At 38.6% G+C, this 14,763-nt stretch overlaps 2 protein-coding genes across 3 annotated transcripts in view; both read right to left on the bottom strand.

Moving 5' to 3' along the window:
• Positions 1-5,471, bottom strand: part of LOC119732683 (tyrosine-protein phosphatase non-receptor type 11-like) — a 33,043-nt gene extending 27,572 nt beyond the window's left edge. The window contains exon 1 of one of the 2 annotated variants that reach the window (XM_038206318.1): positions 5,181-5,471. In XM_038206318.1, the coding sequence (XP_038062246.1) occupies positions 5,181-5,194 (14 nt within the window). In that variant the 5' untranslated portion in view covers positions 5,195-5,471. The remainder of the gene's footprint in view (positions 1-5,180) is intronic. The other variant, XM_038206319.1, reaches the window with a different exon arrangement.
• A 925-nt stretch (positions 5,472-6,396) lies between these two features.
• On the bottom strand, positions 6,397-8,755 carry LOC119731662. The gene is made up of 3 exons (XM_038204867.1): positions 8,649-8,755; positions 7,440-7,545; positions 6,397-6,856 (listed from the first exon to the last, which is right to left on the bottom strand). Exons 2-3 carry the CDS (start codon positions 7,541-7,543, stop codon positions 6,424-6,426), a joined length of 537 nt encoding a protein of 178 aa, XP_038060795.1. The 5' UTR covers positions 7,544-7,545; positions 8,649-8,755; the 3' UTR covers positions 6,397-6,423.
• Between the last annotated feature and the right edge of the window lie 6,008 nt (positions 8,756-14,763).

Genomic DNA, 14,763 nt, shown 5'->3' with positions numbered 1-14,763 from the left:
AGTGTAACAATATTTGCTATAAATTACTAACCCCCAAATCCATCCATTTCTGAAAATTACAGCAAAAGCAATTACCTTTAAAAGGTGCACTATTAAACAAGGACTGCATTAACCCTAACATACCTGAATCCATCAAAATCCATACCCCTGTTTTGGAGTATTTCAGGATACTCAATATTGAAAACAGAGGGATTTTGATGGATTCAGGATTGTAAGCCTAGCAGTACTGCAGGATTTTGATGGATTCAGGATACCGGTAACTCCACACTGAGCAGTCACCAACACCAAAATTTGTGTGCATGACACAATAGGTGGATTTTGGCTGATTCAGGTTACTTTCTAGTAGGGTTAAAAAAGTAACATTACAAGGGCCCGAGGAGTAGAAAGTTGCACAAAATATGTTCCCCAACAAAATTCTATTCATGGCCCCTTTAAGTTTGACAGTTCAATAATAAAAAAAAAGGAACACTCCCTCTCTCAAGCTACAGTTATGGAGGATTTCAGTACAGGGTGAGTAAAAATAAACGATACCCAAATGTCGGGACCATTGTTTTAGTGAAGTTCTGCATGTAGCACTTTCAGAATCTAGGATATGAAAGCCCAATTCATAAGCTTTTCTTTTAGTATAAGAATAGTTCAAATCACCCATACACTTTTCAAGTTACGGAATTTTAAACACAACCACCGTTTTAAAGTTCTGTCCACGGATCAACAAAAAGGTGTGCGTTCTTTCAGCAAAACGAAAACGAATCATAAAGGGATGTGTGTCAATTGTTTTTGTTTTGCTGAAATTACACGTAACTTTTTTGTGATCCGTGGACAGAACTTTAAAACGGTGGTTGTGTTTAACATTTCGTAACTTGAAAAGTACTTGAGTGATTTGAATTTGACTCACCCTGTATCTCCCTACAAGTAAAAAGTCAGAAAGCACAAGAGAAACTAAGCGTACAAGTGTACGAGTTGGGAATGACGGAGATTTACAAGGTCCTGTAACGTACAAAAGTTAAAATTAAAACCATTTCCAGGAAGTTTTTAGTGTTTACCACTTGCGTTATCAGTCACTACCACTTGTTCATGTGCTGTGTCCAAGTTTCAGTTGGATATGACACATGAACAGTACTACAATTTACACAAGTTCAAGGTAATGACTCCGATAATAACAGAGGTGGTAACTTGACATTTTAAAAGGGCTGTGCTTCGGAACCGGGTACCCGAGTACCCGACCGCTGATGTCAGGAACCGGTTCCAGATTATGGGATCGGGTACCAGTAACCAACTTTACAAATTACTTAGTAACTTCTCAGTCAATGAAAAAGATAGGTTTTGAAATCCATTTGTGAGGAATTTGCAAAAAATGAAAACCAGGCTACATGGAAAACCAAAACAGATTTCACGTTTTGAGCATTTTAATACGCGACAGATGACAATTGCGAAAGTTGCAGTTTACACTGTAAAGCAACAAAGCCTTTTAGACAACTTCCGGGATTTGAATTTTGGGGCTGGGTTTCTTTCACGGGTACCAGGTACCTGTGGTTTACTTCAATAGGGTACCTGGTTCCCGTACTACTCGTAAATGCACACCACTACATTTTAAACAGAATGCTTCGTTTAAAGAGGTTGTGGAATGCTCGAGGACATTTCTGTCATTTTTCGGGTATATGTAGCCTAAGGTGTGATGAAATAAAAACGACTATTGTTTCTGTCATGAAATGAGTACAAAGAGTACTTTTGAGAGCTATTTTTCAGATCCTGTTTCGACCTGAACGTGCAATTTGTGTAAAAGTCGTCGTTGCGGGCAGCAAACAAAACACAGTATATCGTGACGTAATAAACAGGACTCGTGTATGCTACTCTGCATCGGGAGTCCTGTTTATTACGTCACGATTTACTGTGTTTTGTTTGCTGCCCGCAACGACGACTTTACACAAATTGCACGTTCGGGACGAAACAGGCATGACAGGACTTGAAAAACCAGCTCTCAAAAGTACCTTTTGTACTCATTTTATGACAGAAACAATAGTCGTTTTTATTTCATCACACCTTAGGCTACATATACCCGAAAAATGTCGGAAATGTCTTCGAGCATTCCACAACCTCTTTAATATCTTCAGGATAATAATACCAGGTGGTCCATAAAAACGCAATCTCATACTTCCACTATTCAGAGACCTGCACTATTGATATGGATAGGAAATTGTGTTGGAAGGAAAATGATACCAAGAACTCTGATTCGGTCCAGTAGTTTTGATTCCAGCGCCATTTTTGTGAACCAAAGTCAGGGGCTCTAATTAGGATTATCTTCAAGCAAACTTGAATCCTCGATCCTGATTGGTCGATCCATGGCAACAAGCCGTGCTACATATAACCATACCGCACGGCCACGGTCCATACCGCACTCCGCGTATTCCGCTGTTCCAAGATGCGAGCGACATTCCAGCTGCATACGCTAAACTGCTGAATGTCCGTGTAAAGCGTGCTAGTTCCAACTGTACTGCGCATCAAGTTTGCTTGAAGATAAATTCGTTATCGCGCTCGCGCTCGTGGAACACGGAAAATGTAGTGCGTCTGTGTCCCACATACCACTCGGCCTTCGGCCTTGTGGTATGTGGGACACAGACGCACTACATTATTCCGTGTTCCACTCGCGCTCGCAAGATAACTAATATTATCGCAGACAGTGAACAAAAGGATTATCTGAACCCCTGACTTTAAAATCAAAACAACTGAACCAAATCGGGAGTCCTTGGTATCATTCTCCTTCTAGCAAAATTTCCTAGCCATACATGGTTTAGGTCCCTGGATATTGGAAGTATGAGGTTGCTTTTTTTTTTACCACCCTGTTTAACATGGGGAGAAACATGTACATGGATTTTAAGTACATGTACATGCAATATTACACTGTAAGTTCCAGGTGACATCGTACCAGTGTAACGAAACAGAGGCCACATGTGTCAACTCTGTTGCAGTTCCATATTTCAGGGTTTTACGCTCCTAAGGTTAAGATATCTCTTTAAAGCCACGTGGGAATGGTAGGATCAATTGCAATTACCCGGAAAACTGATTTATTGACAGAAATCATGAGTAATGTATATGTATGACTAATACCCTGTGGAAACTATTCCACCTGACGTGGTTTTGTTTGAAAGAAGACAAACATTGAAGGTGGTTTCAAAATTGGTGCCTGCAGGCACCCTGTTTTACATACATGTGTTAGTGTTGAGCGCGATCAGTGGATCTGCGCTATCACGCGATCACACATTGATGGATTTGATGGATTTTAGCAGATTCAGGATACTTTCAAGTAAAAATACCCAAGGGGCTAGGGTTCTAAAGAGTGGTATTAAGTACACATTTTTTATGTACATCTAACGGTACAGTGTATTTGCTATTAAAAAAAAATTAATAGCAACAATTAAATGTTGTTATGATGATTTTGAGGTGACCTTTCTTTTGGGATACAAGCACACACAGGGAGTAATCACACTAGATTTTAAAGAAAATTGCGGCTTTCCAAGATATTCAGTTTAAAAAATTCAATATCCTTTGTTTGCTTTTATAATGAGGTATTCAATGTCATCAATAACTTAGTTGAGAAAAAAAAACTCTGCTCAGTATTAATTCGCTGTGTCAGGGTAACTTCAATTTGTGCATTCACCCAAGGCACTTGCGAAACAATGTTTTCATAAAACGGTTCTTCAAGGTTAAACAAGGAATGCAGTGCATTGTTCAGATGTTCGGTTCCAATCTTTTGAAATTAATAATAATAATTTAAGGACCTTGAGCCTCGAGGACAGTCACTGAGGGAAAAATATGTCAAGTACCAGACAATTTTAGATGCTTATCAGAAAAATATGACCAATACTGGACTACATGTGTGCTGGGAATGAATGATCATGACGCTACTTTTATATACATGTTTTATCTCAATGAAGGTCAGTCATTGCAAAAAAATGTTGAACTTTAGACACAAATCTGACTGAGAAACATTTCCAATTTTGTTAGAAAATACTTTGAAAATGCACTCGACTCTTTACAGACTTTGTACACAACCAAAGAAGTGGTGTCTGGATACTACATTCTTTCCATACTGAATTGCATATTGGAACAATTTGTGCAACAAATGGACATTTTGTGTAGTGATGTTGTAATTGTCCTACAATACAGAGCAATATTAGTCCAAAAGTAACAATTGTAAAAACATTCAATACAAGAAAATATACTGGCACGTGAAACTACCAGCCAACATCCCTTTAGTAATGCATAAAATAGCCCCCCCCATCACAATTTTCCAATAAGCCAGTTCGCTATCTCGATGAAGTAGTCCATGTCAAAGGTCATTCGGGATAAAATCACTGACGTGATGATACGTGATGTTACGAGGATGCAAATTCTTCTTGTTATTCACACACGAGCGTCGTTCGCCCGTCTCCGTGTGCATTTATGCGCCTTTGATGAGCGTTTGATTATCCGAATGTTCCGTGACCCATATCATTGTGCACCTGCGCAGTTGAAATACCGAACTGGGCAAGATTACCATATGCGAAGTTCACTAATTTTCCTCTGTATTGACTAACAAGCCCCCAGATAGCAATTTCATGTCATCAAAGTCAATTTGACTTGAGCAGTCAGAAAATACAAGCATTTTCTAAGAAAACACTTAGAATTTTTCAGTCCAATCTCATAGGGTTTGTACACAGGGTGTTGAGTAAACTTCGTATATGGAAATCTTTCCCCGAACTGGCTTATTCCCATTAAAGAAAATCAAATGAAGAGCGCCCTCACACTGTCATACATTTTTTAACCTAACTTCGAAGTCAGCGTAAGTTATAAAACGTAACGTCGTAAGGTTACATACTGTCATTTATTAATGGTTAACGCAAAAACTGCTACTCAAGCGAATTAATATCTTTACCCACACAAGAAACACGGTTTTCAACCTTAACCCTAACCCCCAAACTCGCCAAAGGCAAAGGGCTGTTTGGGGGTCAAGTACCAAATACCACAGAATACTACATGTGCTGTGCACACTTGTATGGAAAGAAATTAATACTACAGGTTACTACTCAGTGGTATTTTGTAGCATTGGGGGCGGTTAGGGTTAAAAGCATTAAAACAAACACATTAATTAATGCCATATCGGGACTGGTTAAACACTCCACCACGCACTAAAAATCGCTTACCTTCTCGAAGCCATGTTGACGGCCTGAAAAATGTGGGGAAAACGTCAACTCGACGCGACCTGATCGGCCAACTGGTCTGGCAGCTCAAGCTGGAAGGAATCGATCCAGATCCTGCTTACAATTGAGAAATTTATAGTGATTTCTAGCACATTTCCAGAGCCGAAATCGCCCAGTTTTCCTTGCCCACTTTTTGCAACCAACCAGGAAGTGCATCAGTCGTCGGCTATTTTAATTGAACTGGTATCCTGCATCCCAATCACTATCGCTATGTATAAACGATTGACCGCTGGGCACCAGTGTACAGAAAGTTTCTTGCACTTTAAAAAGCCTACAATGTACGGAAGCCTATAAACGACGATACGGCAAATAATTGAATCCGTAAAATAATTAAAATAATTATTATACACTTTTTTAATGCTTACTGACATTTATTCCTAATAATTTATACAACCATGTTTCGATAAATATTTATTTATAAGGATAGATTAAGACATATCATGTTTACAAAGTAATGACATAATCCCAGGCGTTGAACTGTTACTAGGTAGGCCTAGATCAAGTGCTGGTTTTTATACAAATTGAACTGAACAAAACGGTTGAATTAAACATCTAATCAAATTAATTACAGCATAAATCCTTTAGACACACACAGTGTAAAAGTGTATCAACTATATCGGCCCTAATCATCATATCTCTTTTTAGAATGACAATGTACAAGAATCGTTACGTGGACAGAGCGGAATATGATTACATTAGGCCTACGATGAATAATTATCATAAAAAGTGATAATATACAAGGCTATAATTATACTTTTCTAAATGATAGTCTATAATAATACTTTTCTAAATGTTACTGCTACAGTCCGCGGTATCCCGCGTTTGGTAGCCACGATGAAGGAACCCGACATTTTCAAAATCGACCAATTTTTCGGCCCTTTATTGTATCCAGTGTAGGGTCGGCGAAGTTTATGCTTCAGTGATGGCGCTAGTCAATTTTAAAGACAATGCACTTATGAATATAACAATTTGAAAAATGAACCCATAAAAAATATCTTTGTTTTGTTTGGACATGCATGAGTGAACCTCCATTCATTGTTACTGAATTATTTAAAATAAAAGATGCCCCCTAAGATGGCCATTACGTATAATGTCTATTTAGCTGGGATTAGACTTGTGAAGTTCCCCAAGTAGTTCGACTACCGCGTTCACGGTCGCCACCTTATTATTCATGCTGATTCAAGTTTCATGACAAATAGTTCAGAAAGGATTTGGTCAACAGTCTATGGTCAAGGGCCTCTTTGTCCATAATGACCAACGCTTGATCATCCGAGTGACCACTAGTATCGTGGTCAAATGACGGGGCGTGGACGGACTCCGGACGGCCCAGTTCCTCCCAGAAATCCAGCCCGTAGATGCGGGAGATTTCTCGGTACAGTCCCCGTACCTCCCTGGTATCTTTGAATCTATCTCGTTCTTCATCATTGGTAATTTGGGTGTCCGCGGTACCTCCCCCCAGTGACTGGACACCGGGTGAGTCATCAGTCAAGGGGTGGGGGAAATGGACGCTTTTCACGGCGAGCCCATCTTTCATTTCCCGGTGCATTCCTTGGTTCCGCAGGTCGCCTTCTCCGAAGCCATTCGGGTGCCGTAGGGGCAGAAGTTCATCTTTCGCCAAACTACAAGATGGAAAAGGGGCGAAATTTGTCTTGTTCGGTTTGAACAGTTTTATGGCTTCACATTTTGAGGCTCCCTGGCATGCTAAATTATTCTTGAAAGTTCATGATGGGTTTGGCCTGGCTTATTATGGATGTACAGGCCTAGGTCACTGTATAACTGCACTCCCAGATTTTGTCGTGAAAACTTTCTTCAACTTTTCCGTCGGAAGCCTTAAATATTTATGCCAAGTTTTTGAGGGAGAGGAAATATTTTAAGAATTGCCGCCATCCGACTTGCTAGTTCTGTACGGTACGGTATAGAAAATGGTTGGCAAAGCATCCCAAAAATCGCCACACCAACTTTTCACGCATCCATTCAAAACTTATGTTTCTAAATTTCTTTGAATGTTATGGATTCCTTTGAGTATAACGTTATAATTCTTGAGCACGATGCATGTGAATGAAAAAATGTGAGAGATATGAGAATGGGGCACATTAATGCTATAAGCGTTTACAGTTGAATGGAATTTTTTTTTTTCATCAAGATGATATTTCTGTCTCCAACATTTCGGAACCTCGGTCCAGCTGATATTCTGTTTCTCACCCATCCTTCCTGCATCCACTGGTCACGTCCACTGTTGACGGTCTGACGGAATGAGTCCCCTCCTTCACGAAATGGATGATTTCTTGTTCAGCATCTCCAACCATTCCTGAAAACAAAAGCACAAACAGAACCCAAACAGTGTAAGGTTGACGGCTGAAAATTAAATGCAATGTAATTTGCCACTTTAATTTGCGCGAGGGTTTTTGGTGTCATCTCGGTTTGTATGCTAATACTAATATTCATGAGTAAAACCTCAATGTTACAGCTATTTCAGCACTACAATTTTGGGGGTCCGCTCATAAGTCCGACGCCTCATATAGGTCCGACTCCTCATAAGTCCGAAATTTCGGACTTATAAAGCGTTGGACATACGAGGCGTCGGACTTTATATGAGGCATAACATTTATTTATTGCGCCTCTATAGGTCCGATCCGACGCCTCACAAGTCCGACGCCTCATTGCTCCGACGCCTCATAAGTCCGAAACAGCGTTTTTCCATTGTCGGACTAAAATGAGGCGTCGGACCTATGAGGCGGAATTTATGCCTCAAAATATAAGTCCGACGCCACATTAGTCCGACATTTCGGACTTATGAGGCGTCGGACCTATGAGTATGAGGCGTCGGACTCATGATACGGCCCCCAATTTTGGATATGTTGCTGTCATAAATTTCCTCTTTTGGGGGGATTTGTTGTTGTGTAGCCTATAAGTACATGGCAGTAAGCCAATGAGCAACCCTCACTCACAAAATGTTTTCAATGACCAAATTTTGGGTTAATAATGTGTTCCTCAGAACAATTCATCGCATGAACCCTTTAACGTTTTTTTTTCTCCAAACATGTACAGGTACATGTATTGTCAATTAGGCACTGGCGCATGCGTATGATATAGCAGTTTGCACGCGATATAAAGTAGCCGTAATGTGGAAGCTATGTGGAAGGAAGTCATGTGGAGGCCCCACTCAATGGCGAAAGCATTGTGTTAGCTATTGCTCAGTTAATACATCATTCATGGAAATTCTGGGGTCATTTTTAATGGTATTTTCAACGTAGAGGAACTTAAGGTCAGTAACAATTTGTTAGGATTAAAATTTGGTTTTATTTATTTTAGAACAAAAAAATAGGCCTACTTTTCACGTGAAGGCCTACTGATGAATGATAAAACGATTTTATTGTCAAACATAACACAAAAATTCAAATGCAAACCCACCTTTGAATTGTCTTCATAAACAGACATCAACAGCTAAGTATCCATCTTCCTACCCATGCCTGGTGATAATATTCTGCCGAAAATCATTGTTTTCTTCTGAAGCTTCCGGACGCGTTGAGCGTCCACAATAAAAACGCGCGCGCATCAAGAATGTTTCCAGTGCGCGGTGCGTTTTATTGTTTCCGGTTTCGCAGGCGCCCTATCGGTTGCAGCTCTTATTTTAAGCCATAGTTGTTTTGTTTCTAAAAATATTTAAAAAAAAAACCATTGTGGGCATTAAAAACCATTTCGCGCCGGGATTATAGACCGAGGCGCGGGATTGTTTTTCACGAACCTCGATGCCAGACGGGTTCAGGCCGTCATCTGCGGGTAGTGCACCCTGATATTTCCGACCTCGCTCGCTGCGTGTTTATCCGTCATCCGTTGCGAATATCGCTAAACCTTTGCGTGTATACACGTCATCCGATTGAACTGGTTAGCGTGCAATAGTTTGACCAATGATTTATCACAGGGACTGACCTTTAATGAAATCTTGTCAAATCTATCGTATATTTTTTTAAAAATCTGGGGAAATACTCCAAGGTTTCCCAAGAAGCGTCTGCAACCGGAACACTCTGGGGGAAAAAACCAAAACATTTGTGTTTTGTTGATTTGCGTATAACTGCTTTTGACTGAGTTAGACTGGTTCCCCACTACATTTATGGAATCTGATAGGAGCGGGAACCAGTCTACACTGCGCGAACCACATTCATTGGCAAGCTGAAAGTGTGAAATTTGTAAAATAATTATACCACGATTATACATTTTATTCGTTCGATGTCTCATTCAATATAGCAAATAACTTTTGTATTGCTAGAAAAATAGCAATTTAAAAATCTCTTTTAAATAGCACGTACCGCGGACAGTACATGTTGAATGGTGCTCGGTCATCCACGACTAAATTAAAGGTGCAAACAAGGTTTCAATAAAAATCCCATAAACCATTCTTTCCGCAGCCACATTGTTCAAGCTCATAATTTTAGCAAACAAACCCAGTCAATTTCTTTGTTCAACTTTAAAACCATTTATTTTTGAGTTACCCTTTTTATTTGAAACACCCATGCAATACCTTTTCTCAGAACGACACTAGTGCGCGCAAACAGGCACAAACTTAACGACGGATTTGATCCGATACACCGTGCCCTCTGGAGACATGCACAAAATAGGGAAAAGATTGTATACGTCTCCACAGGGCAATTTCTATAGATGAATACGTCTCCACAAGGTTTTCACGAAATAGATATATGGATTTTACTCCAAAACTAGGAATTTCCAAGGTATGTTGATCGGTCGCAAAAGGTAGAGTTTTAGAAAAGGGATGTCCGAATTTCAGCCCAGGAAAATAATTCTGGTTAAAATAGGAGCATTTTGAAAATGTACTTTCAAACTCGAAAACTTGAGTACACGAGAACAAAGAAATGTCTCCACAAGGATACACATTTCAGTATGTGTGGTCTAATGAGAATAAACTAAACACAAGTCGAAGAACAGTACCCGATGAAGTAAGGTTTTTACGTGTAGCCTGCTTTATTTCATTGAAGTACATATCAATTTGTTTATCCGGTTCGTTAGTAAAAACGTCATACACGCACGCTCACCACTGATTACTAGTGCCCATTGGCTACAAACGCTCGAGCTGCGTTAACTTCCGGTTCCAATCGTGCAGAAAGTCCTGGAGGTGACGTCACACTAACGAACCGGATGGCAAAAACCGCTCCTATTTATTTTACCTGATTCAACCCGATTTTGCGCATAGCACGATTGTAACAAAATGTAATACAAATGCGCGTACGCGCAACGTGTACTGTGTGTGGACGTGAGCGGCCGGCCGGCGTGACAAGATTTGAGCGTAGTGTACGCACGTACAACGCAATGCCCACGACGTATTTGAGCAGGGTTATGATTGGCGATCATCTTCTTCAATCCTCAATGTACGGGCCTTAACAATGTCCAATCAAAATACATGTTAGATAATTAGTTAGACCACAACTTTCCCTAACAACCCTTTTTTTAATAATGCCGTACGGTGGCGCTGTTTGTGTTTACGGCGAGTTGAAGCGGTGCGGGTTTACTGAAAACGTCGACTTACACACAGAATCGTGTTAAATTCTGCTAAAACAACAATATATATCCTGAAAAGTACGGGCTTTGTTTTTAATATAAATTCAATATTTTATATCAGTATGATGTAGAATAAAATTATCTGTCTTATATTCTTTTAACAAGTCAAAGCGGTGCTCCGTTTTCCAATGGTGTACAAAAAAAAACAATCGAGGCGCCGTTTTTGATGGCAATTCCCATAGCGGAAAAATCAGTTCCTGTGTGGACGCTTGAAAAGGAGCGCTCACGAATTGATATGATGTATTACAAGCTGCGATTGTGATGTACATAGTACAAAATAACTTGTGAACTTCCATTGTTGAATATAAATGTACATTAAAGGTAGAGTATATCATCATGTGTGCATTTTTTCCCGTTTGAAGCAACACAAGTGCTCAATATCTATAAGAAGGGTGCTCAACAACTAACCTGATGAACTTTTAGCTCAGTGAATGCTGTACATTCCGAGAAAACAATATTTTTTGGATAGCTGCAAATGATATACTCCACCTTAAATACCTTAATTCCAGTGTTTTGGAATAGCTACATATCCTTAACATGACCACATTTGAAGAGTTATGTCAGATTTGTCAATCATGAATGTACACGAGACAATTCAAAATCGGCTAATAAATTATATGAACAATTCTTTGACACACGAGAAACTCAATGGACCGATCCAGTAAGCACCGCTCCATGGTATTCTGACCAATCACAGCCGTGATTTATGTCCGACATGCGTGCACAAAAGTCCTACATGCGTGCACGCGCGTATGATGCGCGCGGCAGGAAAATGCAGTGTGGCATTGGAGAGGAGCACGTGTTAAGTCCACGTGCGCAGTGGGCGGGGCTTACTGGATCGGTCCATTTACAGAAGTATGGGTTTTGTGGATTTAAACTGAGTAATTCACATCATGTTGTAAACTCAAAAATTGGAAGCAAATTAACATATTTATTGAACACTAAGAGACTGTACAAGCATAGTACAGATTATGAAGTATTACAACTATACTTGCATTTTTATCTCTACTGCGGTATTATTTTGGCAAAAATGGGGAAATAGATTATATTGCTACGTCATATGTAACAACACAAGGTTTGTACATTACATATACACTGCACATGTCAACCGACTACATACAAGTAGCTTTGTTCAAGTTATTCACATTTACTTAATGTATTTAGAATGCTTAAGAACATAGACATATGTCATTTAAAAAGTCACTCTCAATTTACAGGAACATTATTTCTTTTTGACAGATATAAACTACTCAGTATACGAAAAATAACACGCATTTAAAGAGTTTTTTTTGCAAATACATCGAAAATAAGGTTATTGTCTTGTCTACAGTGAATGCTAAATGACAAACTAAAAACGATATTAAAATATAAACAATAAACAGCACCAATGATGAATTTAAAATCTGTGTATGTCCTCTTAGGTCATGAATATGTTCGAAAATTACAACATAGAGAAGAATTAATTTAAACCTGAATTTAAAACCTAGAACCAATCAATGTAAGAGAATTGTGTTGGACAAAATTGTCCATATATTTCACTTAATTTTGGCCAAAAGGTTACTTTGGTTTTCTGTCAAAATAAAATTGTGAAAATATTAACATAATGTGTTCGAATTGCCTTGTACAGGGTGGATAAAAAAAACACCCGAAACCGAGATATTATTGCTAATTGGAACAGAAGTAGGGCACATGTGAATCAAAGGGAGATATCCTCTGTTGGGGTTGAATCTCCTCTTTAAAATGACACCCTGATCACGTTGTTACATTCACGGTTGACTGAGCAGTGACCAATTATATGAAAGGGTCTATTTAAATTGCGCCACTTTTCAATTGTGGTTTTTGTGGTGTCATTTGTCACAGAGTGAAAGGCTATGGTTGCCAATCAAGGCGGGTGGGGAAAAAAGAAGAAGAGATTTCAACATGAAAAGTGGCGCAAGTCTGTCAATAGACCCTTTCATAAAATTGGTCACTGCTCAGTCAACCGTGAATGTAATGACATGATCAGGGTATCATTTTAAAGAGGAGATTCAACCCTAACAGAGGATATCTCCCTTTGATTCACATGTGCCCTACTTCTGTTCCAATTAGCAATAATAACTCGGTTTCGTTGGGGTTTTTTTATCCACCTGTATATCAAATTTGTTATTAATACTGAATGGAAATTACTATAATGCAAATGTTTCAAAATAAATCACAAGTATAATAAACTGCCCGTAAATTATCCTCAAAGCATATTGAAATATCATGTCTTATCTTCAGCACTGACAAGAAAGGTCAAACAATATTCATTAGGTAAGTTGCATTCTTGTAGCCGCGTCCATCACAAGTCCTCACAAGTCCATCACAAGTCCATCACAAGTCATCAAATTTAAATTCACAAGCTATTGATATGGACTATGTCTATGACAATGGGGTTCCTTTGTTATTGTTCATCCACTCGACTTGTGAAAGAACGTCAATACTGGTACGTGAGTTTAAACCCAATCGCCTATAGATCAAGTTTTTAGGACAATAGGGATCAATTCGATCACATATTGAAATTTTTCAATAAATGTTGTCTTGTTTTCCCTTGTTCTGGTAAAACGTAACGTTTGTTTGAAAAAAATTGTTCTGCTTTATAACTTTGCATACTCTTTTTCCCACCTCTTAATTCGCTACAATAATTCTCTAGGTTTGTTTTGGGTTCCCAGTTTTTAAGAAGTTTGTTTAAAGCCCTATGTCTATTTCAAATTGTTCAGATTTTTTTTTTTTTTAACTTTGCATAGTTTCTTTCATTAAATTCTCCACACTCTCTGCAGCCTTTCTTCTAAACAATAAATTGCATAAGATGCGCTTAAATTGCAATGCTACACTTTCTCCATTTCAAAAAGTCTAGGTCATAACAAACTCACATGTCTTAAGAGGGAATATTGAAAATGATGGTTGACTTTTTCGGTTGGTTGGCCTTGTCATTTGGTATTTTTAACAGTAAACCATTTGCATATTTCACTTCAGGTCATACTATAGAGACAATACAAGGCATTTAAAAGTAACATTTGTCAAAAGACACTTGTGCGACTTGAATTAAGACTTTTTTTTAAAGATTTTTTTGAAGACCGAAATGCTGTACCTAAAACTTGGCAAAATTTTAACCCCAATTTCAAGGTACACATGTTATTGCAATTAACATCACAGTCAACATAAGATTAGTGCCATATAATATATTAATCAATTGGAGAAATCAGGCCGTACAACATCAACAGTACAAGACATCTTAAATATCATTTTTCAGAAGACACATGTGCAATCGAATTGAGACAATTTGTTTTTTTGAAGATCGATATTCTGAACCCCAAAAACTTGGCAAAATTGTAATCCTCATCTTAAAAAGATGTATGTTACTGTTATATCATGTGTAACACTACATGCAAATTTCAGTCAAAAACTCAAAAATAATGAAAATCATTTGTAACTCAAAATGAAAATTCTTGTACATATTGTTTAATATGACAGACCAAACCGTTTTTAATATTATGTTGTGAAGGTAAAGTTTCTCAGCATTTAATTTTAATTCCAGGTTTTACTATTAAGGGAATTAAATAATGTGTGCTAGAGAGGTTTTTATCACTCTGTTTAATACCGCTTAGAGTCTGGGTGCTGATAATTACCCGTGCCGGAGGCGAGGGTAATTATCAGCACCCAGACTCTAAGCGGTATTAAACAGAGTGATAAATACCGACCGAGCACATATTTATTCCCATTCATAAATACCTTTTCGGTAAAAAATATTAAATAATTCGTTAAAAAAAATCCCGATTTTGTTCAACAAGTTCACTTCATGCTTTTTGAAACATCCCTTTAGCAAAATAATGGAGTGTTCAGCTGGCGAGTAAGATGTAAATAACCCTTTTATGGAGATTGACGCGCGCGTACCATGTTCTGTGCGATGTCGCGCAGAACGCACCTGGGGCATTGC

This window comes from Patiria miniata, unplaced genomic scaffold, assembly GCF_015706575.1.
Source record: "Patiria miniata isolate m_02_andy unplaced genomic scaffold, ASM1570657v1 HiC_scaffold_24, whole genome shotgun sequence".
NCBI lineage: Eukaryota > Metazoa > Echinodermata > Asteroidea > Valvatida > Asterinidae > Patiria > Patiria miniata.
Note: the sequence above shows the minus strand (reverse complement) of the source record. Positions and strands in the feature narration are given on the sequence as shown.